The sequence below is a fragment of the Salminus brasiliensis genome, chromosome 7 (genome assembly GCF_030463535.1).
Source record: "Salminus brasiliensis chromosome 7, fSalBra1.hap2, whole genome shotgun sequence".
Classification (NCBI taxonomy): domain Eukaryota; kingdom Metazoa; phylum Chordata; class Actinopteri; order Characiformes; family Bryconidae; genus Salminus; species Salminus brasiliensis.
The window spans coordinates 15,240,950-15,268,826 of NC_132884.1; the positions used below are offsets into that span (position 1 = coordinate 15,240,950).

General features: G+C 38.8%; 1 protein-coding gene across 2 annotated transcripts in view; it reads left to right on the forward strand.

The window, feature by feature from the left end:
* The window catches only part of sema5bb (sema domain, seven thrombospondin repeats (type 1 and type 1-like), transmembrane domain (TM) and short cytoplasmic domain, (semaphorin) 5Bb), an 81,403-nt gene that overhangs the window by 39,777 nt on the left and 13,749 nt on the right, over positions 1–27,877 (forward strand). The window contains exons 3-12 of one of the 2 annotated variants that reach the window (XM_072683998.1): positions 1,728–1,946; positions 4,460–4,559; positions 4,703–4,748; positions 13,142–13,204; positions 13,861–14,173; positions 15,521–15,806; positions 19,106–19,241; positions 20,737–20,944; positions 21,129–21,336; positions 26,784–26,901. In XM_072683998.1, coding sequence (XP_072540099.1) covers positions 1,769–1,946; positions 4,460–4,559; positions 4,703–4,748; positions 13,142–13,204; positions 13,861–14,173; positions 15,521–15,806; positions 19,106–19,241; positions 20,737–20,944; positions 21,129–21,336; positions 26,784–26,901 — 1,656 coding nt within the window. In that variant the 5' untranslated portion in view covers positions 1,728–1,768. The remainder of the gene's footprint in view (positions 1–1,727; positions 1,947–4,459; positions 4,560–4,702; positions 4,749–13,141; positions 13,205–13,860; positions 14,174–15,520; positions 15,807–19,105; positions 19,242–20,736; positions 20,945–21,128; positions 21,337–26,783; positions 26,902–27,877) is intronic. The other variant, XM_072683999.1, reaches the window with a different exon arrangement.

Genomic DNA, 27,877 nt, shown 5'->3' on the forward strand with positions numbered 1-27,877 from the left:
TTTTAAAAAAAAAATGGCCTTAGTCATGTTGTGTATGAAATAAATATGTTTGGAACCCTATAGACTTAATTCTGTGGAGATTCCTCTCCTGTACACTCTTTACAGAATTAAAATATGAATATTGCTATATGTACGTTGCCGTGCGCTGTAATGACATGTGAATTGACTGGTACCTGTACAAGTTACCACGCTAGTCCATCAATATAACCATCTTGACCTAACTTGTCAATCACCTTGCTCACACCAATATATACATATAAATGGAATCATATGCTGTGCTGGTCAAGAGCTAAGATGCTCAACCAGCTTGTTTACCAGCATATGGTATTTTCTCCTGGATGAGCAGCTTCGAGCTCCTCATCCAGGAGACCACCTTGACCATCTAGGACCAGCTGGGATCATCAGCAGAAGCTGGATTTTTTTAGCAGGGAAGTATGTTGGTTACGATGCAAGTTATCTGCTCTTGATCGAATACTCACTGAAACCCAAAAGAGCTTTCTCTGTCCTTCTTAGTTTGCTTTGACAAAACCTGCACTTAAGCTACACAGCCCAACATCTCAACGTCTCACCTCTTTTATTGCCTTTGTGGTCGTTCTTGAAGAAGGATGAAGAAGAAGGAAGGTCATAGTCGCCTTACTTTGGTGTAGCTTCCGGACATCTAACTGATGTGCAGTCGCATTAGCTTGCATTTAGCAATAGTAGTGTTATGACTCTTTGACAGCCTCATCATTTAAAGGATGTATAGTGTTGTACAGGAGACAAATCGAATCTGGCCCGATAGAATGTGTACAAACCCCATTCATTTCTGCCATTGAAAATCCAGCTTAGACTCAGAGTGCCAAATGTGGGCATAACAGCATGGCACCGACTACAACATGACAAAAGGACTTTAGCGGTCTGTCAAAAACAGGATAAGTAAACTTTTATTATGGTTTTTGTAGTTCGGAAGTTTTGAAATTATGCTAGAATGGGAATCCTCAGAATAGATTAACAGCTAAGTCTTATTTTTAATTTAACTTTAGTTTAACTTAGTTTCAAAATGTTTTATTTAAATTTTGTTTAGTCATGGCTGCTATCCAGTGGGAAAACATTTTTTTTTAATTGAATTTGTTTATTTATTGATTTTTTTAAAAACACACATTTGAAATGCTTTTTAAATTCTTGTCTTGGTATTTTTATGTTTATGTAAAGCACTTTAAATGGACTCAGTGAATGAAAGATGCTTTACAAATAAGCTTGCCTTGCCTTTTTGTATTTTAGATTTTGTGATTTTAGTTAAACTAATGAAGCAGACACCCAGTACGTTGGCTCATTGACTACATTTGGGGTAACTTGTTGAAGTGTCACTTTTTTTAGCGAAACGTTCTTTTCCATTGTGTTCCGCTCGCTTTCCTGGTCTAATGGACATTCTCATCCCAATTCACAGGTAGTTTGAATTTAGTGAATTAAGTGGCTTGTTGAAGTGGATCTTGGTTGAGTGTGTGAAGTGAGCCAGCGTGGAGTGTTTGCTCAGCAGGTGATGTTTCTCAGACAAACCAATACTGCTCGGGGAGGGACAGAAAAAGCAGACACGCAATGACCGCACACGTGCCTGACTGGCAGATTCACAATCTCTATGCCGTTTCAGTCTCCAGCAAATAGGCTGCATTCAATAATGTATAACATATTAGCGGAGCTGGTTCTGCCGCCTGACTGTATTTTTTTATCATTTTTTTTTTCTACTCCAGGTGTGTGCTGTTCACCGTGTTGAGGTGAGGGTGTGGTTGCCATGGTAACCATGCCTGTGTTGCCCCTGCCGTCTCCTGGAGCCTTTATCCTTCTCCTCCTCTCCCTGCCACTCATTATATCCCAGAGTCCTCCCCTCCCTATGACCTCGGACGCTGACCCAGTGCCCTCCCGTTCCGAACAGTGCAGCAGGAAAGAGCATCCAGTTACATCCTACGCAGGTCTGTCAAAGAGATTTTACACACACACACACACACACACACACACACACACACATTCTCTCTTCTTATATATTGTTCAGCTCTTATTGCATATTAGGTTTATTAGCAAAATGTACAATCCTTCAGCTGTTTGCAATAAACCAGTCATACAGGACAAATGTAAATATCTCAGCACAACTAATATCAGGTTGTTTCTCCAAATTCAACATAAACACATAATGCAACGTTTAATGACTATTGCAGTCTTAGTATTATTCGACCCTCTGAATAGAAGACCTCATAAGAGCACACATCTGCTAATCAAGGCCTTCATTAGTTGCGTCAGGTGTCATATAAGAGTGATAGAGAGTTTTCACAAACAAGGAAAGGGATATAAAAGGCTCTGCAAATTCCTAGAAATCCAGTTAGAAGCAAGGTTCACAAGTTCAAAGTTAGAGGAACACTAGCTACACCACCTGCTCGTGGCAGAAAGCACTGCATTATAACTGCAACGTTTGGGCATTGACTTTTGCAAATGACCAGCACCCGTTTCCAAGCCCAGCTCTCTTTAGTAGATTATGCAACAGCTGAATACAGTAGAAAGATTACAGAATTGTGTTCCCTGCTTAAAAGTAATTACTATTGGTAGTCCCTAATTTAGTTAATAAAGCAATTTAGAAAAAATCATGTTTTGTGTAGTTTATGTATTTTTTTAAATTATATTTTACAGTGTACTGCCAAACATTTACTGTGGGCCTGTGTCTTAGTGATGCCCAACTCTGGTAATGTTTCAGCTCCGTTCAGTCATTTTGTGAGCTGTTTAACTCGAATCAATTGTGAAACTCCATCAACCAATTAATAAACCAATGTGAAATGGAAAATCTAACTATATAACTAACTAAAAAGCAGCTGGAGAACATGTATGAAATTCCACCCGGTTGCACAAATAAAATCAAAGACTTTGCTTGAAGTTTTTCTAGAAAAATAAGACCTGACCACACAGACCTCAGTTAGCTTGAAATACCTTGCATATTATTAGACACATGACCGTTTTGGTGCAGACATCACACACCTGTTATAGGCAAACATAATAAGTCCATCTCTGGCTCTAGTTTAAAAAGGGAAATATGTCGACGCAGTTAAAGATATTAGTGGCGTTAAAAGATGATCATATTTACACATTAGACAACTTTGACAACCACATTAATGCCCTCTCTACCAGTGAAGAAAACAATATTCTGGGCAGTGAGCATTAATTTCACCATTAAATCACCAATAAATCATGCAAAAAGTAGTGAGTTCATGTATGTCATTGTGTTTGTTTAACCCTGTTTAGGAAGAAACCATTATTGCCAAGAGAAATGGGATTATGTAAAAAAAATTTTTCACAGTACTGTGTAGTGTTAACAGTGTGGTGTTGGAGGGAGTCGAGGGCAGAAGCAGTAACCAAATGCTGAGACGCAGAGTGCATCCTTCTGCTTGTGGCTAGCAGAACAGCTGCTGAACAGGTGTTTGGTGTTTGAACAGCTGGACACTGGTGTGAACTAGACACCGATGTGTGTACACCAGTGGTTGACTGCTAGAGATTTTAACATGGTTGCTGTCTGTGTAACACACTGTTCAGGCAGGACTTGTTCTATATTGGGAGTGTGGGAATTACTTCTAGGGAGCCTTTGTGATTTTGGCCACGTCTTATTTTGTCATCAGTCCCAAATAAAGCTTAGCATATTCGGCCATACTTTAACTGCTCCCTATTCTGCTCTGCACCCTCATCCTGTAAAGAGAAACAGAATTCATTCAGGTTCTGTTTAAAGCACCATCATCCAGTTTGCCTTGAATAGCAGCTGACTGTATGTGCCTTATTTAGCAGCTTCAGAATCATATTGATGCTCCACTGACTGTAATGGGAAGAATAGTGTCTCTGTCCTTGCTACTCCGAGCTCAGCATGCTGCCAGCAAAAGTTTGTTGACTCAGCAGGCCATCTTTGCAATGCTGCTGGGTAGTTATTTCCAGTCAGACAAGACCAAGATTCTGTCATTGTGAATGGAGAGAGACCAAAATACTGGAATCGGAAGGTCAGATTACCAACACAAAAACATAAACTGGTCAAATCAGACACAAACCTCATGAGTAGTTTGTAGAGTTTGGCTGTAAAATTCACAAAAGAACTGCTTGCAGTTTGCTCTGGCTTCTGTGATTATGCAGATTTCCACAACATCCTCTTTCGAAGAAGCGGGCGGGACAATGCTCATAAAAACTGTCGTATTTGTGTGAAATCTTGTAATATTACTGTACCGCCTCAGTCCACAGGCTTCTTTCACTTCAGGCACTGGGTTTGTATCTTTTAGCTTGTCCAGAAATGCATGTGTAAAGCGTAAAGCAAGAAATATCAGTTCTTGCATACTGCTGCTTTAAAAGGTCCATGTTCTACCTACACAATACAATAATTGATATTGTGTATCAGTTACAGTATGCTTTATTAACATGTGTTGTAATTGAATTAATTCATCTCTCTCTCTCTCTCTCTCTGTAGCTCTGAGCCCCTGGCTCTTGTCCTTTTCAATGTCTGAAGTGTTCGATTATTCTCAGCTCACTGTGGACCTCAGCAGAAACCAGCTGATAGTGGGGGCCAGGTAACTAACGCTAACCCTCCACACACACATTTATATATATACACACACACACGAGAAGCCAAAATTGCTCTCCGTTCTAATATTCTCTTCTCTACTGTTCTCTTGTCTCTCTCCCATGTCTTCCTCTTTCTCTCTGTCTTTAGAAACTATCTTTTCAGACTGAGTCTGACTGATCTCTCTCTTTTGCAGGTAAGCTGAGTAATGTTCTCACTTAAACACACACACACGCAGCCATTTCATCTAATGCCAGGCACACACACACACACGCCTCTTTTTAAGTGCTTTCACCTGTTTAAGATTGCACTCACACATACACAGATATGCACATCAAACTCACAGCTGGACAGACATCTGTGTGTGTGAGTGCCAGTTTGGTGGTGTAGATAAGACAGGAGCATGTCAGCCTGATGTTATTTATAAATTTCAAGCTTCCTGATGCTCAGAATCAGAATCTTCAAAGTTCAGCTGTACTTGATATTGGTGTCAACACAAAATATCCAATACTAACAAAAATGACAAATACAATTAATATTAAATACCAACAATATTTCCAGAACTGGCAAATACTGAGGGTGATATCGAACAGCAATGCTAAATACCAACAGTACTTCCTGAAATACCAAATGTGAACAATATCATATACTAACAGTATTTCCAAAAATTCCAAATGTCAGCGAATGCCAACCATAATATTAAACCCCAACTGTAATACTAAATACCAACAGTACTACCAGAAATACCAAATATGAACAATACCATATACTAACAGTATGTCCAGAAATACCAAATATCCGCAAATACCAACTGTAATATTAAACATCAACTGTGATACCAGATACCAACAGTACTTTCAGAAATACCAAATACTAATGGCAATACAAAATACCCCAAAATGCCAACAGTAATAACAAATACCAAAGGGGAACACCAATAGTAACACCAATAAAAAACATATATATATAATACCAACAGTTCTTCCAGAAATACCAAATACCAATAATACAATTTACATACCAAACACAAACAGAAGTACCAGCTGAAATACCAACAACAACTGTCTTGCAAATCCTAGCTGGGTTCTACATATGTCTATCTTACAGGGTAACAACACATCACAGATTATGAAGATCAGTTCCTTCTCAGTTGTGTTCCTTTTTGTCTTGCAAGGTGACCTACCTGTCTAATTCCTACGAATGCCAGATTTTCTAATGAAGTGTACAGTTTACTCTTTGTAGTTGTTGTAGTTTTGTGTAGTGTTGTAGTTGTAGTTTTGGATTAATACCAGTATGATCTACATTATGCTCTGGTTTTGAAATATATGACGGACACTGCGATGACATACGTCTTTTACACAGTGGGTATATGTGGGTATATCATGAATGTATATGTAACATTTAGCATTGTAGCATTTGCACATTTGCTGCGTGGTTCACATATGGTATGTGGTGGATGAGGGATGTAGTGTGTAGAGGTGCAATATAAAACTGTCAGTCTACATCAAACGTTTTTCAACTGTTTCTTTGTGCAAAAAACATGTTATCACTGAAGGGAACAATGTGGTGCGGGACCATTAATAGTTGTGTGTCAGTGCGAGAAACAGTGGTGTTGCATGAAGACGTCTGTGTAAGCAATTGTGGCAAATGCGGCTTTTGCTGTTGTAAGTGGGATACTGTGGATGTGCATCCCTCTCACCCTCCCCCCACTCTTTCTCAGCTCTCCATTTCTCAACTGCCTGTCAAAATGTCAGTGATGTAGAGTGACCTCATGACCATGTCCACAAGCCTGACCCTTAACCCTAACCCTTACAACTGTCTGTCTCTTCAAATCACACACTCGCATGCAACCTCGGAAGTCTTCTCTGCACTGTAGAAACTTTCTTTCGCAGTCATTCCACATCCGTGTTTATCTACTGTGTTTCCTATAGCGGTACATGCTGGATTTATTGAGAGAATGGTACATTAGCCGTGTTGCTGCATGCAAAGCTGAGACACAGGGAAACAGGGAACGAGGAATGAGTGGGAGAGTTTAGAGGAGAGTGATGAGTGTGTAAGGTGAGTGTGTTGGACTGAAAACAGAACCCCTCTGAACATCCATAGGCAGCAGATCTCTGACCTCGGGAGCTGTTTAGCTGTTTGATGGACGTACCCGTCTGGCTCTGTGCGCAGCTCTGATCAAGCTGAAGAGATTAATGAAGAATCTGCAGAGAGTTGTTGAAAGAAATGAGTCGACGTTGGACTGATGCTTGGATTTGCCTGGTGATAAAGTAGTATTTGATGACAGAGTACTTCGTTTTTGTCAAAGTGAGCCATGAAAAAGAGCAGCTCTGATCAGTGGTAAACGTATTTTAAGCCTACAGCCAGCGCATTTGGGTAGCAGTTGTGCAGTCAAATGTGTTTACACATCTCTCACACTTCTCTATTACTAACATGGTTCTTTATTTTAAGATTTCTTTTTTAATGCTCCTAAAAAGGAGTCTTGACAAAGCCTAGGGCCCACCAGTGGGCCAAGAATGTTATTACAGACTTGCTCTATTACCAGTTTTTACAGAGGTCCATGTAGTTCCTGAATAACACACCTTAATGTGTAATAAGTCTTGCTGCGTTATGGGTGTTAAAGGTGTATAGTGTGATGTGCTTGCCTGGCCAGGGAATTGTACCCTAGTCTACCACAAGGAAGGCAGTGTTGCTACCTTGCTCTACACTACACTAACTTTGTTGATTATGCTCCATGTCGTATATGTGTGCACAGACCAAGCCAGATTAGATGTGACCACAGACTGTTGACAAACTCATAAGAATGAGAAATAAAAAAATTTACTTCTCAAAAGTGTGTGTGGAAAAACTTCAATGTGAAGAAGCTGAAGTAGAATATGTCAATATGTACAAAGAAATATCTACGAAACATAAAATGTACTATTATTTACAGTAAGCTATGTTGTAGATAGTATAGAGTGGAGTTTTGAAGTTTAGAGTGGGGTTATAAAGTTCTTTGTGAAGTGCGGGATGCCCACTGCAGTTAATGAGAGCCACCGCTTTAGGGAAAGAGCTGTTCGCATGTCTAGTCGAGCTTGCTTTGATAGTCCTGAGTTTTCTAACAGAGGGAAATGGATGAAAGAGGTGGTGTCCAGGGTTGGCTGTAAATCCTGACTGCGTTTTTTATCACTCTGCTGGGTTAAATGTCCTTCAGCATTGGCGGCAAATACCTGACGATACTCTCTGCTTTCCTGACTATGACTGGAACGTAGCAAATAATGGTGGAAATAAGGGTGGTGCGGTGTTATTTTAATGGGTGAACAAGAAGCGAATGGCTAACGCTAACACAGCTAAACACTAACAGCTAGCAGTGGGCGGTCACTACTTTAGCAACTCAGGATATATTATTGCCTTTAAGACACTGATTTGTGGGACAGTACAGGCAGGCTTTGTAATGCAAGGCTTTGAGGCCTAATGCAAATCCAGGAGGACTAGTCCCAAATTCTACCTCTTATTTCCTAACTTTATTGACTGAGCATCCCTGTTCTTTTTTTTACTTCTCACTTTGGTCTCTTTTGCAACAGATTGTCTCTCTGACAGGCATGGAACCACGGAGCTTGCTTAGAGAGGAATGAATTTCCAGCATAAACTTCAGTAACACAGCTCTGATTGTGTTTGTGTGTGTTAAGGGAGTTGCGTTTACTCTGAGAGTTATTCTAATCTGCATGTTCTACATCGGTCTCAAGAGTTTCAGAGAGCAACAGAGAGCCCTTTTGAATTGTGCAGTGGATGTGTGTGTGGGTGTGGATGTGTGTGTGTGTAGATCAGCCCTATTTGAGAAAAACTTTGTGAAAATCGTGTATCCAGCTTTCCCTCTTTGGAGAATAGAAATGCGTTCGGATCTTGCGCCCTGTGGCCTAATCATCCAAATCAGAGATGTTTTGACTGAGCTTTTCTGCTTTGAAACGCTGAAAGAAGAGCCAGTGTTACTTTTCAGCAGGATAATCCAGTGATTATTAGTATCAGTACTGAGAAGCTAATACCCCTCACCTTTTTGTTATTTTGTACACTGGCACACCTGATTCAACTCAACAGGTACCTAAGCTTTCAAAGCAATGCTTTTTTATTTTATTTTATTGAGGCATGCAAAGGTGTGGGCACCCCTGGTCAATATCTTTGTTACTGTGAATAGTTTAGTAAATAAAAAAAAGTAATGAACAAAAAGATAAAACGGCAAACGTCTAATGCAAATAATGATGGAATTTTAGGGCAAGATTAGTGTATCATTATGTTGTACAATTTAAGAGTACAAAAAAAAAGAAAAAAAGAGGCAATACACAAAAGTTGTGGCACCCCAAGCTTGTCACCACAAGTCTGATGCAAATTTAAAATTTTGTACAAATTTTGTACACCTCCTCAAATCTTGTCCCCACAATCAATCAAATAAATAAATAATGAATTAACTTTATAATACATTTTATTTCTAAATATATAAGTGCTCCTTTTGAGCAGTTTAATTGTGTATTCATGTAAACAGTCACAAGCAGGTATACTTTGATATGCTTATCAATTGGATGTTAAACTTGTTTTTATATGTAACAATCATACATTTTGCATAAATTATGCACTAAAATATAGCTGTTTTAACATTTACATTTACATTTATGGCATTTAGCAGACGCTCTTATCCAGAGCGACTTACAAGGTAACTCGTATTACAGAGGTGGTTTAGTGTAGTGTTAGGAGTCTTGCCCAAGGACTCTTATTGGTGTAGCGCAGCATAGTCACCCAGACCGGGAATCGAACCCCAGTCTCCCACATGGTGTGGTAGCTCAGTGGCAGGTAGTGGTGTTATCTGTTGCGCCACACCAACCACCAACCACAGTTTTTTAACAACAGTTAAAAAGTTCAATAGAATGAACAAGACTAACATTGTAGAAGCCATGTAGTTACTAGGAGCAGTAGCTACAAAAGAACACATAGACGGATGGAGCATGAACCTATTACTTTTCATTCATGTCATGTCATTTTGTAGCGCGCCATTAGCATACAGATCAAAGTCACTGGTTTCAAAAATTGATCCATGTCACCCAGTTATTAACTTGAGTTTTTGTTATATTCCAAAGCCTGTGTACATTTCTCCTGGGATGTCACTGTGTCCTCTAAATTATATCAAACTAAACTACATCAAAAAGTTCAGGAGTGTGGGCTTCCTTCTAGCCTGTATGGTGTACTGTATTGGTCACTCTACACAGTGATCAATAAAGAATACAGGAGTTTCCCCCCCAGACCTGGAGTTCCTTATTAGAAGTCCTTTTGTGCACTTGAGTCATGTGTGGAATGCATGGGGACTAGGATTATGAACTATTAGGTTAATGGTTTTCTGCAGAAATACACTAGTCACAAGATTTGTTTTAGGGCAGAAACAGTACAGTCTTATACAAATGTTTGGGCTGCATTTAAAATCTGTATTTTATTCATTCAAGTGAAACGTTTAGTAATAAATCTGCAAGAAACAAACAAATATGGAATTTTCATGCACATTTTACAGTTACTGAATGTAACACATTGGGAAAAAATTAAACATGACATTAAATGTGCTATTACTTTAGCGCACACACACACACACACACATATATATATATATATATATATATATATATATATATATATATATATATATATATATATACATTCATTTTGTTTATAGAATTTTTATATCTTGAGAAAATAAACAGCAGTAATGCTGTATGTGGAAATGTGTATAAAAACATATTTTCCCTTATATTTAACAACACCTCATTGGAGCAGACTTCTTTTGCCTAAGGCTGCATGTCTGGTCAGGCTGTTCCCTGCTGGACTGAGTCCTGAAACCAGACTCTAATCACTCTGATAAGTTTGTCGTAATCAAACAGAGACTTGGGGAAATGGTTTGTGTGCGCGTGTGTGCGTATTTGTCTTAGCTTATCAGTGGCTGGGCCTTTGATTGTTTTCAGTGTTGTAAAGCTTCCCCCAGGGCAGATGATAATCAGTATAAATTTACCCTAACCCCTAACCCCTGCCCTCAGCCAGTATAAAGCACCATCGCTCTTTCCTCCATTCAGCACACAGACAGGCTTCAGCCGCTTTACAGAGCGATGATAAATTGATTTTGCTGAACAGAGACTGCCCAGTTCAGGACCACAGCAGAATATAAACTGGGGACTGAGCAGAATCAATAGTCTCTTTTCCACCGTCAGGCCCCGTCTGCATAGTGCCATTCCACACCGCTGTGGGACTCGCACATTTTAAAAAATATATATATTTTGCTTTACTTACTCAGGGCTTGAAAGTATGTCAGACTTTCAGCAACATTTCTGTTGCTTCTTATTAGGTTAGACCCTGTATATAAGCCTATACTTCCTCACTCTCATAACAACAGTACTGTCATAACTAAAATCAGTTTCATAGGCCCCAAAATAGAGCCCTGTGGGACTCCACACAGTCTGCTAAACCTAAAAGCTATTATTTTTTGCATTAGAACTAATAGCTGAATGGGAAACCAAGCGTTTAAGGGGTTAATTAATCATATGGAGGATTTTGTGTGCTCTGTGGTGTATTTAAATTTTTTTGGGGACTGTTGGGTTTGAAATATGCCATATTGTTAGTATTTTTTTACGTTTTTAATGTGGAAATCTTAAAATTGCTCTAATCGCTAAAATAATTTCAGAACACTATTATGTTGACAGAGTAGGGGCATCTCAATTCAATCCAGTGACTCGGGATCAAGGCAAACCTAGGCCTATTTTAAAGGAACGGATATCGCTTTCAGGCCCAATCCAGTTCTGATCCTTTTGTTTTTCACTTTGTCCTAGCAGAGCACTCTCACAACCCACCACAGTAAGGTGCGTTCTCAGAATGTACCAGAACAGTTTAGAGACTGTACTGTGGAACTATTGCATGGTGGAACATGAAAACCCAACATATTGTCAGTGATTCTAGTGCTCTGACTGCCTTTGAGCTGCTTTTCTAGTACATCTTAAAAATGTAAAATCGTCCAAATAAGCCTATTTGTAGTGCTAATGGGTCTCCACTGTAAGAAAAGCAGGATTGGCCAAAACACTTCTTCAGCCTTGTGTGTGTGAATGGGTGGGTAGGCTGAATAGGCAGACGCATGCAAATGTAATAGTTATCATCATGAAAATGCTGTATTCAAAATGGGCTATTAATCTTGAGGTGCACTTTAACATGGTGGACTTTTCTTTGCGGTTTGCTGTGTGTGTTTCTGAACTGTTCCTGATCAAATAGATAAATACTGAATGAAAATAATGGTGATGAAAAATCATACATTTATAATCAATCAATCTTGTTAACCTTAACCACTGCTGAACACTTGCTCAGCACAGCAGGTAAAGGGCAGTGGCGTCTGGGGGAGATGCCCTTGGACAGTTAATCAGGAGAGAGTGTGATATGGCTGAAGGCGCTTTGTGTCTTATCACAGTGTGTTCATTATCAGTAAAGAAGCTAAGAGCAGCATGTGTATGCATTCACAATGCAAATATTGATTTACTCTCACTCTCACATACACGCTCACAAGCATCTTCTAATTGGTTGTGATGAATTTGCTGTGTTTGCTATCTTCTAAGCAGGAGAGGCGCTAATGTGTGCTCAAATATGGTTCAGACCGGAATTGTCGGAGCACTCTGTACGGCTGTAATTCCTCCCAGAAGTGATGAGTCGCTCCATCCAGACCTCTGAGTCATGCTCTTTCCAAACAGCAAAAACATCATGTAATCAGCTGCTCTCACTTCCAATTAAAAACATGGAAGCGTGCCAGTGCTCTTTAAGCCTCCAGAGGCCACAGTCTTGTATACATTGAGGCCTAAAATCACTAAATGTAATGAGAGCAGTTACATTTGGGGCGGGGAAAAGGCTGAAAAAAAGATTTGATAACTGCAAACCAGAAAACTCAGATTTTGGTGAGACTGTGTGAGAATTAGTGTTTTTTTTTTACTCCTGGGCTCCCCCTACAGTGGGGAAGTTTAATTCACAGCTGTACACATGCAATAACAGCCCCATTTGGCATTTCTGGACACATGCATCCCTAATACAAGTCAGTGGAGCTGTTATTATAGGGTAGAAATGCTCCATAATGTTGCTTTAACGTGCATTTTCACTTAACCACTTGAACACCCAGGACAAGTAGTGATCAGATTACTCGTCGGATCACACAGCTCTGCCAAAGAGGCCCAACTGCCGTTTTGTTTTTCAGCAAGTTGTTTGGTAGCAAATATTAATTAAGAGGTTTTTGCTTCCAAATTGAAAACAATGATGTCATCTGTCATTGTATTTTGTGGTTTTAATGTTAAGTCTGTAGGATGGATGAATCACTTGACACCTATAAAACTGAGAATCTTAAAAACAAAGAATTTTAAGTAAGTCACATAAACAATTAATGACTTATAAACAAAAAAAATCTAAAAATACTTTTGATTATGTTGTGTTTGTAACATTCAAAGTGTACATGTAAAGGTATCGAATAGAATAAAAAAATTACAAATAACTTTTGTGTGTGTGTCTCTCTCTTTCTCTCTCTCTCTCTCTCTTACTCTCTCCGTGTGTGTGTTGCAGGGTGCCGAGTGGGGGGTAGATGAAGACACACTGAGGTCCTGTCAGAGTAAAGGAAAAACAGAGGTGAGAGAGAGGTGAAGGGGCATCAGGGGGGCTGGAGGTGGTGTTTGGGAATGAGATGCATTTTAGACAATACTAATGTGAGTTTAATCATTTTCATTTATCAAGATCTACTCTCTCTTTTGTCTTTTCTCTCTAGCTCTTTCTCTCTCTCGTGCCCCCCCCCCCTATGTAAAACCTTTACAGTTCATCTTGGAAATAAGTGGGTTTGTTAGCTTTGTAAAAACTAAGTGTGAGCATAGTTTAGGCAAGTAGTATCATCACCTGGACAAGTGCAATATAAAAAAAATTGCAACCAAGCATTGATCAGTATTGGGTGATAATTTCTTATTTATTTCTTATTTATTTATCTAAATTTTTTTGTAACTGAGTGTCTTTCTATCCCTTTCTGCTGTGACACTGAGAATTTCCCCACTGTGGGACTAATAAAGGATTATCTTATCTTATAACTACAGTTAATAGTGGGTTGGCATTATTGTGTACATTTTATTTGTGTTTATTCTAATATTAGTGTATATATAAAAAAAATATATATAAAATTTCTATTGGTCTGTTCATCATCAAAGTTTGACACAATGTAAAAAACTATTGTTATATTACTGATGTCTCTCTCTCTCTCTCTCTCTCTCTCTCTCTCTCTCTCTCGCTCTTTCTCTCAGGATGAGTGTCAGAATTACATTCGTGTTCTCCTCCTGAATGATGCCCGTCTCTTTGTGTGTGGCACTAACGCCTTTTCGCCCGTCTGCACCTCCCGGCCCGTTTCGGATCTTGCTCAGGTCATTGATTCAGTAAACGGAGTCGCTCGCTGCCCATATGACCCCAAACACAACTCCACCGCCATGCTGACAGACAGCGGAGAACTTTATGCCGCCACGGTTATTGATTTCTCCGGCCGTGACCCCGTCATCTACCGTAGCCTAGGCACCCTGCCCCCTCTGCGGACCGCCCAGTACAACTCCAAATGGCTTAATGGTATACAAAGCTTCACTTTATTACAAACCTCTGTATTTTTATCCCACTCACTGGCATCTTTACGAGTTCCACTTATATATAGATTTATTATTACAGACTGTAGCCCATCTGCCTCACAGTTAATCAGCCTCTCTAGCTCATTCATCACTGGTCAGATTCTGACTGCAAGAGTGCTTTTGAATTAGACTGTAACTGACAGTTAATTGTATCACCAACTAACCTTATTTAATTAATCGACCTTGCCAGTGGGATCTATGCATCAAACAGTTTTTTTTTTTTAAGCATTATGGAGCACTTTTGTAAAGTCAGTAACATAAAGTGCTGAAGTGTTTGCCCCTTCCAAATTGTCTATACTATTACATATTTTATTAGATTACAAATTTATCTCAGTGAATGCTTTTAGATCTTTAAACCCAAAATAAAGTTGTGTTGAAAGTTAAATGAAGTTATCCAACATGCAGGTCGCTGGTAAAAAAATAAATTGTCGAATTACCTCTTTTAATTTCTTATCAAATTGTGTATATGTTGTACTGACTACTTTCATTCTGATATGCTAGTAGGATGAACGTCTTGTTTGAACCCCTGCTACAGCATCTCCACTGGGTTGAAATAAGGACTGGAGTGACTAGACCTCCCCAAAACTTACGTTTGTTTTTGGGTTTTTTTAGCCATTCAGACATAGATTGGGCTTTTCTGTTTGGGTCATTGTCCTGCTGCATTACCTGGTGCATAACCAGCTTCAGCTTATGGACAGATGAACTGACAGTGTGCTCAAAAATTGTCTGATACAGAGCAGAATTCACAGTTCCTTTAGTAACAGCAAGTTCTCCAGGTCCTGAGGCAGCAAAACATCCCACACTATCCCACTACCACCGTATTGTTTTACATGATGATATGATGTTCCTAATGTATAATGCAGTATTAGAGTTACACCAATTATAAAGATATGTATCCAAAATGTACACTTGTGACTGTTTGTTTGTGCTCAGAGGTCTCTGCTGTTAAACATAGTGGTGGGTTTTTATTTTTATCCAATAAGACTACACAAGGGTTAATATGAGATGACTATTTGTGTTTCTTTTAGGTACCAGTGTTCTCTGCCTCGCTGCTCTCCTATGAATAGTAGTAACTTTTTTTCGCATAATATATAGTCACCAACACTGACCCTTACAGAGGCCTACGGGTCCCAGATAGAACCAAATAGAAACAAAATAAAAGTTTACATGCAAATTAATATAATAACAGGCATAAAGAAGGCAGCAGTCTACATGCAGGCTAGCTGTTGTAGCAATACACAATTTTTTATTTTCTCCATCTTCCTGCTTCAAACTCTATTCCTCTATTCAGAACCTCACTTTGTCTCTGCGTACGAGGTCGGACGCTTCACCTATTTCTTCCTACGAGAGACAGCAGTGGAGCAAGACTGCGGGAAGGCTGTGTATTCACGAGTGGCCCGTGTTTGTCAGAATGATGTTGGCGGCCGTTTTCTGCTGGAGGACACTTGGACCACTTTTATGAAGGCCAGGCTGAACTGCTCCCGCTCTGGAGACGTGCCCTTCTACTACCACGAGCTCCAGAGCACCTTCTACCTGCCTGAACAGGACATCATCTACGGAGTCTTCACTACCAACGTGTGAGTCCTTGAACTTTCTTCTTCTGTTCTGTAGGACTCGCGTGATGGGTGTAGGGTGATGTAATGAGGTACTGACTCATGGCTTTGATGGGTGATATGTGCCCTTTGTTTGTTTTTACTGTTATTGACCAGGAATACTGAGCTTTAGACTGTGGTAGAGCAAATGTCTCATTATTTATTCTTTGGGCTTCCCCGATTGTGACCGCTTGAGGAACATTCGAGGCATTATTCATACATTCGTAGTAGTCTTGTGCAGTTAACAGATGCACACTGTTGAAATTCACATGTGTAGTGATGTATGGCTGTTTCTGTCTGCTTTAGTGTGATGTGTCATTGTGTTTTTTTATCATCGCTGTCCAATAAAAAAACATGCATCTCCAGAATGGTGACAACAGGATAAGAATGTTCTTAACTTTAAATTGGGAATAAAAGTTTATTTGAAGTAATTTGGAGGATTTCTATTGGTCTGTTCATCCAGACATATTCACCCAGTGTACAGAGCAGCTAAAGGAACAATGGAGAAAACTAAAAATAGACAAAAATGGTGATACCTGTTTTTCATTGGACAGCTACAACATGTGATTCACTTGGAAACACCTTAAGCCATGTCTTTAATATTAGAATGTCAAAATCATCATGCTGTTGTGAAGGCTTAAGGAGGCCCACCACCATTTTGGGCCCACCCCAGCTCAAACTGAGCCCTCTCTTCCACCCAAATTGATTGTTGTTTATTAGTCTTATGAATGAATCAGTTGAAGCACATACAAAGGAAGGATAAACTTGAGTATTGTGTTATGTTTTGCAATACTATATACATTTTCGATCACAGTATTGATTTGTATTTTTGTAAAAGTTTGAAGATTGGTGGCAGATAATGGTTGATTGTGCTTAAACCCCAACCACTAGGTAGCAGGGTTGTACTCTGCTTCTACTTTTCTGATGTTCTGATCAGAAATGATGTGGATGATGATGATATTTTCTGCAGATGATGCAGATGTTGTTTTTTTTTATACAGTTTTTTTCCAAATTTGAAAAAAAAAATCACAATGCAATATAATTGCAGTATATTGAATCAGAACCCCTGTATTGTATCGTATCACCAGGTTCTTGCCGATACACAGCACTAATACAAAGATGTGTCCTGCTCAACTAACAAGTGTGTGTTTGTCCGATGCTTAGTAAATGTTCCAGTTAAGTTACGGTTATGTTTCCCATAATACCCATCCATAACAGCAGTCCTTGCACCACAGTTTACTCTAATCTAATAAAGTGCCTAATAAACTGGCTACTCATAGTTTTTACTGCTTAAAAGGTTGACATCACCAACTTTTAATTCCCTGTCCCTGCTTTCCTACTCAGCTTCTTTCAGTCAGAGAGGAATAATTAACTTTCCCCTGGGGGGGGCAGACAGTAATTGTTTTCTTATTTGCTTAATGCTGGTGATGCAGGTAATTAAAAAAATACCAAAAACATATTTTGAAGGTGACGTGCTTTGCTTGAGCAGTGATGCAAAAATTTAGAAAACTTTCTCCTAGTTGCTGTGCTGAAGATGAATTTCGGGTCAAAATGACGGAGTCATCACTCTCCTCTGTGCCCTATCTTTGACCTCTGATCTTTGAACTACCAGAATGTCTGTGTTTAGCCAAGTCATAGTTAGGGGAAGAAAGCTAGAGACAAAAGAGTGACCGATTGAGCCTGTGAAAATAAAAGGATTGGGGGTAAAGCTACAGATGTTCTGGACAGGTCAGGAGTCCGGTCTTTGTTCCCTAACAATGTCAGTGTGCCCAGGACTGCTTTAAGAATAGAGGCCTGTCTGCTCTGCAAAGCTTTGTTAAGACCAGCAGAAAAAATAAGAGACGTTACTTTTACCATTAGAGGTCTAGGGTTGTTATCCTTTTGGTGTCCAACTGTTACTACAATACACAATGAACTATGAGAGATGTCACACTGATCATATGATTTCATTCATGATACTGGGTTCACGATTCAGTATTATTTGCATGATATTTCGAACCAAATTTGAAGGAAGAAAAGTGACGTTGCATTATTTCATAAAATGAGAGAAGGGCTGGGAGGTGGAGGGAGTGTGGCCATGACATGAACAGGGTGGGATGTTCATTTGTTGTTTACAAACTTGGATGTTCAAATCGTACAATTGCTTTTGGTATTACAATTAGGTACTTTGTAAGATCACGATTTTTGTAAATCTGTAAAAGCAAACATAGGATGATGTTACATAGTATCCTGTTCTACTTACAAGGACACATTTGGTTGGGATTAAAAAGTAGAATATGTGCTTTCAACAAGATGGTCCACTTCAACTTTAAACTACTAGGGATAATAATTTACATTAAGAAAAAAGGTTGTTTTTTGCCTAATAGTAAGTAGTAAAACAATATTTTTTCATAAATTCTTTTTTAGTAATATATGGTAAAATAAAACTTAAAAAAAGCATACTTACTGTTAAGCTTATACATTTTACAGTACATGCTTTTGCTGAAACACAAACGCAAAAACACATTATGGTGAAGCAGTCATCAGAATCATTTATCGCTGCTATATTTATTCAATATTATCCTCTACATCAGCACTGAAAATACACCAATTTACATAGTTATGCTTGATTCTGATCTTCAAATATGGCAGCAGCACACAATGTGAGCTTTTTTTCAGCGGGGTGAAGAAATATGTGGCACAAACATAGACTGAGAGACTGTTTCCAACTCTGGCCTGCAGGCCGAGGGAGCTTTTGGACAATATTTGGCATACTTGTTTCCAATAAAGAAAAGAAGAGAATAAGCACACTTATGCCATGTTAACAGACCAAAAATCGCATATTGTTACTAATAATCCAAAAAAAGCTGATATTTGGCTTTATGTGGTAGAAGTGAATGTAGATTTTTTTCTTACCCATTTTGTGGTGTGAACGGTGTGCAGTAGGTTGCTGAGAGAAAGTATTTATTGTATTTTAAAACTGCATATATCCAGTGCCCTGTGGATCACCATGCAAGTAGGATCCAACTAATATCCACAGCAAGAGTAACCCTAATTTTAGTGCTGGATGGAGTAGCAGGGCCGCATATTCTGATGCTTTGGACATTGATTTTTCTGTTTAGCTGTGTTTATGGAAAGTGAAAACTTTGATAGAACCCTGTCCTTACCTTGATGGCTTCTACTTGATGGCATGTTTTTAGCAGTAGCTGAAAACATGATGGCAAGGCTATGATGGCTTTGCTACTTAGTGTGAATTTGAAAATAATATTGCCTGTCTGTAACAGTTTTGTCTGTCTGTTTGGCAGAAACAGCATTGCTGCCTCTGCAGTGTGTGCCTTCAACCTCAGTGCCATCACTCAGGCCTTCAATGGACCGTTCCGCTACCAGGAGAACCCCCGGACCAGCTGGCTATCCACCCCTAACCCCATCCCCAACTTTCAGGTACAGAAATACTTGACACTGTGTGTCTTATTAACCATGGTATCTGCTTTGACTCTCAACCCTTAACTGTAGTATCTCGAAGTACCATTCTAAAGATCACTGTATTCAGAATTCCTATCTATAGACATATTGTGTCCTACCTGTTGGTGGAACTATATTCCCTATCGCCTATTAATTCAAGTAAATAGTCTTGTCATGTCTCATTCCAGTGTCCTGTCCCAGTGTTTCATCCCATAGATCCAGCCTAGTGTCTTTTCCCAAGGTTCCATTCCAATATCCTGTCCCAAAGCACCTAATTTAGTGTCCCAATTTGCCATCTCCCGGTACCGTATCAACATTTCATTCAAGTGTCCCATTTCAATGTACACTTCCAATGGTTTAACTTAATGTCACATCTTATTGTCTCTTTCCAAAATCTCATCATCGTGTACTATCCCAGTTTTCATTGTCCCTCTTTACGTCCCTTCCCATCTCCTATACCAAAATAATAATCATCTTCATGTCTGTATGAGACCATCCAACTTTGTTATTCAATGATATTACAGAATCTGTAATCAGTTAGTAGAGCATGATTGATTTGATGTTCCATTTATCTTGAATTATCTCTACGCCAAAACAAGTTAGGCTCCAAGATGTCTGTACATCACACACACATTATCCACATCACAGCACACATTCTTACACATACACTATTTCACACCTTTTATCTCAAAGTACTTTTTCTTTTTACAATGTATGTTCTATGTTTCCATATAGGGGGTAAAAGCTGAGTGTGTTGAATGCTAATTTAAATTTTATAACACCCTATATATTTTGTAACACTTATGGTGTTATAAAATTCTAGGATGGAAAAAAATAGGTCGGTTTGGGCAGGAGGACAATTTGTTGAGACTTTGAGAGTTAAGCCTTAACTTCTTGTCTTGGTGTAGAGAGGGAAGAGAGCAATGCTGGGAAAACACTCAGTTTTACTGGGGTGATGGGCTCTTTAATTAATCTTTAATTTTATTTTATTTTCTTTTACCTACTTTTTTTACTTTTTAGTCTTGGTTTATATTTTTCTTCATTATCATACAATACATACAACAGATTTCATCCAGTAAACTGGCAAAACTACTTTTGGTGGTTGTTTCCACACTATCAACAGACAGTTTTCCATTTTTCACCATCTTACATGTCTCATCTCAAAGTTCCACGCCAGCATCCCTGTCCAAAGTACATTTTCAGCATTCCATTTCAAAGTATTATTACCACTGTCTAGTCCCAGTGTCCAACGTCGATGCCCAGATCCTGTGGTTCATCCCAAGGTACCACCAATGTTATATTACAATATTGTATCACAAATCTCTGTTCTAATGGAATCCTGCACTGTCACAACCTTTTTTTCCACTACTCTCATCCAAGTTCATCTCCTCCTATACTTATCATCTATTTCTTTCTGTTCTATGTTCGCCCTGTTTCTCACCCACTATATCCCCTCTGTTTTTATTTTCCTCAGTGTGGCACAGTAGGTGATGGTGGTCCTGGTGGGAATCTAACAGAGCGCAGTCTGCAGGATGCTCAGCGACTTTTCCTGATGAATGACATCGTGCAGCCCATCTCTGTCGATCCCTTAATCAGCCAGGACAACGTCCGTTTTTCAAAACTAGCAGTCGACATTGTGCAAGGCCGAGACATGCTTTACCACGTTATCTACATTGGCACAGGTTAGAATCTCTGGCAGATTTGTGCAAATCAAGCATAGTGTGTTGAGACTGAATGTTCAAGAGTAAAAAAACTGCACAACTACACTCTCGAAAAACATGGACTCTGACAACATTTAACCCCCCCCTTTCAGAAATCAGTGGAGGGAATATAACTATGTATTTTCTCTGTTTTTAAACCAATCAGAATATGGCACCGTCATTAAGGCGCTCTCCACATCCAATAAAAGTCTACGTGGGTGTTACCTGGAAGAGATGAAGCTCCTCCCAGAGGATAAATGGGAGCCAATCCTGAACCTGCAGATCCTGCAGAGTGACAGGTCTCTGTTTGTGGGACTGAATAGCAGAGTCCTAAAGATACCGCTGGAGAGATGTTCCAACTACCAAACCCAAAGGTACTATAGGCAAACAATTTTTTATGTGATCCACCACCATTATGAAAATAAAATCAGGTTTTATAGAACGGTGTGACCATTCAGACCAGTTGTCTCTCAAGTTGGAAAAAGAACTAAAACAAAAAGCCATATCACCTCTTAGGCTTCCTATAGTGTATTGCAGTCTGTTGGAATTACCTCATGTACCATATGGCCATTATAAAGCATATTGAGTCATATTGGAGCAGCATTATGCAAGAATTGGTATTTTCCGCTACTTCACTCACCCTACAGTCAGAAAGTAGAATTTACGCTTTGAGCCACCCATTTATGGACAAGCTGATAAACCGAACCGTTATTGAAAGTGAAATAATGTGAAAAGCATGTGGACTGTGGTAGTATTTTAATATACCAATATGACTCGTTACACAAGTGTTCTCGCAAGTGTTGTCCAAAGTCACATAGTGCAGTACCCAGCATGCCAAGCCCAGAGTTGCAGTGACATAGATGCTTTTCTCCTTATTACAAGTCAGTGGAGCATCACAATGATTGAAGATGTTATTATACTTTTTAAAATGCTACACAATGTTGCTTTAAAAAGGGTGTTGATAGTACAAATTCACACTGACATATGGTTCATAATAGACAACAGTGTCAGCTTTTGTAAACTTATTGCTGCAGCTTGTTTCTGTTTACTTAAAAATATCTATTCAGAGCAGGTGGTGTTAAACTTTCCAATCTGTCACACCATAACACAGTCATTCCCTTTTATCGCACTGCGGTTTTGTTCCTGTCTGCTAGTGGTAATGTACCTGGAGTTAGAGAGGGCGTGAAGGAATTGGAGATGAAGTGAATGGCTGTATTTATGAGCAGTCTGGAATATAATATTCATACATAAATCCCCTGTCCTGGCCTGAGAGTGACAGCAAGACAGAGAGGTTTGTGTGAGCGTTGAACTGGGTCATTTCTAAAATCACACTATTCAGCTTGTCTGCCAGCTGCTATGAATAGAATACCTATAAACTGAGCAGTGTTGTTTAAAAATAGATAGAATATGAATTGGTGTGCTTTGGAAATATCTGCATTTATATAGCGAAAGAAATGAGTTTCAGGCTGTAGTTATCAGTCTGTCCTCTACACTGAATGATTTTTAAGTTGTTGGGACAGGTTCTGTGCGATTTTCTGAAAGACGTGTTTAGTGCTGCTAAGTCTAAGCACTGTCGCCTGAAGGTCACTGCAGTCAGAGTTGATACAGAACCAGAGTTTTGACTTCAGCATAGATAAACCTAGTGCGGGATGATATATTGTCTATACCAGTGTACAAGTAAACAAGTATCCTCGTATTCATCACACAGTGTATAAAACAAACACAGTATAGCCTGGTATCCATTAGACTGTGTATAAAGCAAACATAGTATAGCCTAGTATTCATCACACTGTGTATAAAACAAACACAGTATAGCCTAGAATTCATTACACTAACATAGTATAGCCTAGTATTTATGAAATTAACACAGTGTAGTCTAGTATTCATTACACTGTGTATAAAACAAATACAGTATAGTCTAGTATTCATTACACTGTGTGTAAAACAAATACAGTATAGCCTAGTATTCATTACACTGTAAATAAAACACATACAGTATAGTCTAGTATTCATTACACTGTGTGTAAAACAAACAGAGTATAGCCTGGTATTCATTAGACTGTGTATAAAGCAAACACAGTGTAGCCTGGTATTCATCACACTGTGAATAAAGCAAACACAGTATAGCCTAGTATTCATTACACTAACATAGTATAGCCTAGTATTTATTACACTAACACAGTGTAGCCTAGTATTCATTACACTAACATAATACAGCCTAGTATTCATTACACTAACACAGTATAGCCTAGTATTCATTACACTGTGTATAAAGCAAACACGGTATAGCATAGTATTAATTACACTGTGTGTAAAGCACACAATATAGCCTAGTATTCATTACACTGAATAAAGCAAACAGTATAGTGAAGTTGTACTGTTGAAGGGTGTTATTGGTTGTGATTTTTGCAATTAATGTCTGTGTGTGGTGTTTTGCGTTATAGTCCAATAGTGTGGATGCTTTCATTTTATTATCTTACATTGTCATATTGAGATGAGATTAAATGTTTTTAATTTACAGAATGTTTAGTATCTCAACATATTAAATAGCATTCTTTCTTAAATTTCAAACATTTTCAAACACTGAATTAACACCTGATTGAATTAACAGCACTCAAACCCTAAAAGCCATTTAGCTATAGGCCAACAGAGCTTTAGTATACCTACACACGTGGACAAAATTGTTGGTACCCTGCACAGATTCAAGACACCCTGTGCCAGATGCAGCAAAGCAGCCCCAGAACATAACAGAGCATTCTCCATGTTTCACAGTATGGACAGTGTTCTTTTCTTGATATGCTTCATTTTTCCACTCTGTAAACATAGAGCTGATGTGCCTGGGCAAAAAGTTCCATTTTTGTTTCATCTGTCCATAGAACATTCTCCCAGAAGCTTTGGGGCTTGTCAACATGTTGTTTAACAAATTCCAGTCTGACTTTTTTATAATTTGTTTTTTACAATGGTGTCCTCCTTGGTCGTCTCCCATGAAGTCCACTTTGGATCAAACAACAACCGATGGTGCAAACTGATGTTCCGTGAGCTTGAAGTTTACCTTTAATCTTAGTTTAATCTAAGTTTTTCTGGGCTCTTTTCTTGCCATTCATATTATCCGTCTCTTTTTGTCATAAATGTACCTCCTGCGGCCACGTCCAGGGAGGTTGGTTACAGACCCATGGATCTTAAATTTCTGGAGAATATGTGCAACTGTAGTCACAGGACCATCAAGCTGCTTAACCTTTACCTTTAACATGCTTGTCTATAATTTTCTTTCTAATCTCCTGAGACAACTCTTTCCTTCGCTTCCTCTGGTCCATGTTGAGTGTGATACACACCATGTCACCAAACAGCACAGTGACTACCTGTAGCCCTATATATAGGTCCACTGATTACAAGATTGTAGACACCTGTGATGCTAATTAGTGGACACACCTTGATTTAACATGTCCCTTTGGTCACATTATTTTCAGGGGCACCATATTTTTTGTCCAGGCCTGTTTATTTAGTTTACTTTTTAAAATAATTCTGTTGAAGCGTGGTTCAAAATCAATGTCGGATTTTCATTTGTTCATTTTCATAGAATCTTTATTTATTATTACTTTTGTCAGATTTGTCTGTGACCATTGTGAGTTTTTCTTTCATTAACCGAGGGGTACCAACAATTTTGTTCACGTGTGTATGTCATAACAGTAGTTGAGAATTGTAATGTTTAATCATTATTCGGTTAAATTCTTCTCCTCATAACAAGTACTCTAATTAACATGAAGCTGAGCACTGAAGATAAAAGCAACTTTTACTGAAAGGCTGTCAAGATCAAGCATTAAGCATCAAACCCACATGTGACAGCTGCCTGGAGCTGTCAGTTTGTTAGCTAGATGCTGAGACTAAACCCCTGTGTGTGAATAAACCCCTAATGATTGTATGTGTGTGTTAATAAAGTGTGGCGTACAGATGGCAGATAAGAAGTAGAAACTGGGTGAGAAATACAGTATGGTTATGAAACACACTACATATTTATTACTATTTCCCTTCATAGCCTTGCATACATTGTTACCAGACCAGTATATGGTGGCTTTTGAACACAAGCAGCACTACAGCAACACTAGACCAGCATAAACCAGAACTGTTTTTTTTTAAATATAATTTTAAGCAAAGTACTGAAAGTTAGTAAACTACTAACTTAAAAAAAACACTTAAACTTCTTAGGCTAATTGTGCTTTATGCTGGTTTGTGCTGGTCTGGTGTTGCTGTAGTTCTACTTGACCAACATACCAGAATTTGCCTTAGATTTTTTTGTTAGTTTTTTAGGTTAGATTTTTTTTTGTTTGCTTGTTTTTTGGCAGGGATACTTTTTAAGCAAAGTACTGAAAGCACTTAGTTACTACGATCCTTCATCTTTACACATTCACATTTTTAGACCTGTATGTGTATATAGTATGTGCTGACCCACCACCACTCAGCACAGGACTATTTATTTTATTTTATTTTTAGTTTATTTTTAATTTCTTTTTCTATATTATTAACACATATGAATGTGTTCAACCACAAGGGGTAACACATTCACATAGTTTTAGGGGGATTGCGGTGGGGGGTGACTCAAGAACAAGAGGACAGTGGAATGAAGGGCCAAGAGAGGAAAAAAATAAAAAGGGTGCAAACAAACTCTATAATATGCTTATGTGGTTCTGGACAAAGTTTTCATGGTGGCTACTACTACTGCTGTGAGCTATTTGACTTATTTTTTCTGAAATTTTAAAGACAATAGAAAACCACATAAGCAAGTATATGAGCAATTGCTTAACAATTCGACACAGTTCAAATGATAGCAATTGGTAAGATCTTAGCTTCCACTTGTTAGCCTTAGTGCAAAACTTAAGCAACCATCTGACTGCATTTGGTAAAGAGGGAAATTGAGTAAATTGGATTTTCTTCAGAACTGTTCTGTCCTTATAACTGTTCTGAGGTGCTTAAGCCTGCCGCTTCTCAGATTGTAAGCTTTTTTTGTCAGAAAAGTGAAAATGAGCAGTCTCATTTTTTTTCCACAGAGATGTAAATCCCTCAGTAATGAGCTGATGGTTCAGTGGGAGACTGTGGGATAGGGGGGATGTAGTGGAGATGTTCTGAGATCTATTAGCAGTAAGACTGAGGAAAGAAAGACATGGTGGAAATGTAGAGACCTTTCCTCTCTGCTCCTCCTGGCTTTTAGATCAGAATTCAACCCGACTGTTTCAGCTGGTCGTCATTTCTGTTGTAGTTCTGTTATTCTGTCGTAGTATTCTTGGCTGATTGGAATTCTGTCAGTTGCATTCATTTAGTTTTGCCCAGCGTTGCTTTATTGTTTGACTTATCTGTTAGCTTTTAGAAGTAATTTAAACTTCTCCTGGCTAATATTGCATTCATTACCAGACCCAAGTTGATGAATGTCTTTCTGCATTTTTTTATAGCTGGCCAAAAAAAATTAAACCATTAAAAATTCCTTTATTTATTTTCACATTTACGAATGCATGTTCCTTTTTGTTTTATACATGCTGTGCCACAGAGCATCATTTACATTTCAGTGAGGCTTAAAGAGGCTTATTATTTTATGTGTGTTTGTGCGTCTCAAGCCCAGATTAGATCCGTTTCATTTTCACCTTTAGCTGAATCTCATTATCAGTTACTTTGGCTATTTTGGGTGCTTTTTTTTCTCAGCCACTACTTGATGATGCATACATCATCATACTTGCTCATACCAATGAAAAACACTGTATGTGTGTGTCACATGGTTAATTAACTTTGTGTGTGTGTGTGTGTGTGTGTGTGTGTGTGTGTGTTTTTTTCGTAGTGACTGTCTAGATGCAAGGGATCCGTACTGTGGCTGGGATCGTAAACAGAAACGCTGCAGTACGATAGAGGAAAGCTCCAACATGAGCCAGTGGATCCAGAACATTACACACTGCCCTGTAAGAGACATGTGTGCACACACACGCTCCACAGTTTGTATTAATCCGACCAATCAGGTGTGATTAAAGTACACATTCCAGACTTTCATTGAAAGCTAGTTACATTTCAGTTTCACCATGTTTAAATCACAACAGCGTCCTCCTCATTTCTGGGCACCATAATGTTTGGGACATTTGGCTTCACAGGAGTCTGATTACTCTGGTGTGTTCCATTGCTTCATTAGTGCAGACATCAGATAGCTAGTCTTGCTTCTAAGCTTTAAAACACTCTGTAATTGCCATTGTTCAACGTGAGGACAAGAGCTGTGCCAAGGAAAATCAGAGTAGTAATTGCAAAGCTAAAAAATGTAAATAGAATTATTAGACGTCGGCCAAACCTTGGAATCACCTAAATCAACTGTGTGAAGTATAATTAAGAAGAGAAATCGTGATAGTGAACTCAGTAATCGCAAAGGGACTTGTAGGCCATGAAAGAGTAGAGACAAAAAAGAAACACCAAACCCTTGTCACGGTTTATGCATTTAGGGTACTGAAGGGTACTGAATACTGAATAGGTACTGGCACGCTTATCCTGATTTAACTGTATTACTGTAACAGCTGAAGACAGCAGCACAATGGATTCTAAAGTGTATAGGAACATTGTATCTAGGTCCAGTAAAGCCTCCAAATTCAATGAGCGGCGCTTTATCCTACAGCAAGATAACAATCTTGTTAAGGCAACAGGTGTTTTTCCAAGAAATAGAAAGTTCTTGGGAGTCAACCAAAAATTACAAAGCAAACGTAGAGGAACAAGGCACTGAACGAACAAGAGCTGAAGGTGGCTGTATTAAATGCATGGCAAAGCATCACTGGAGCAGATCCTCAGCACCTGGTGAAGTCTCTCAGTCACATATTTAAAGCAGTTATTGCATGCAAGAGATTTGCATAAGAGTACGAAACATGACTGTATATACTAATGCATCTAAAATGAAAATAG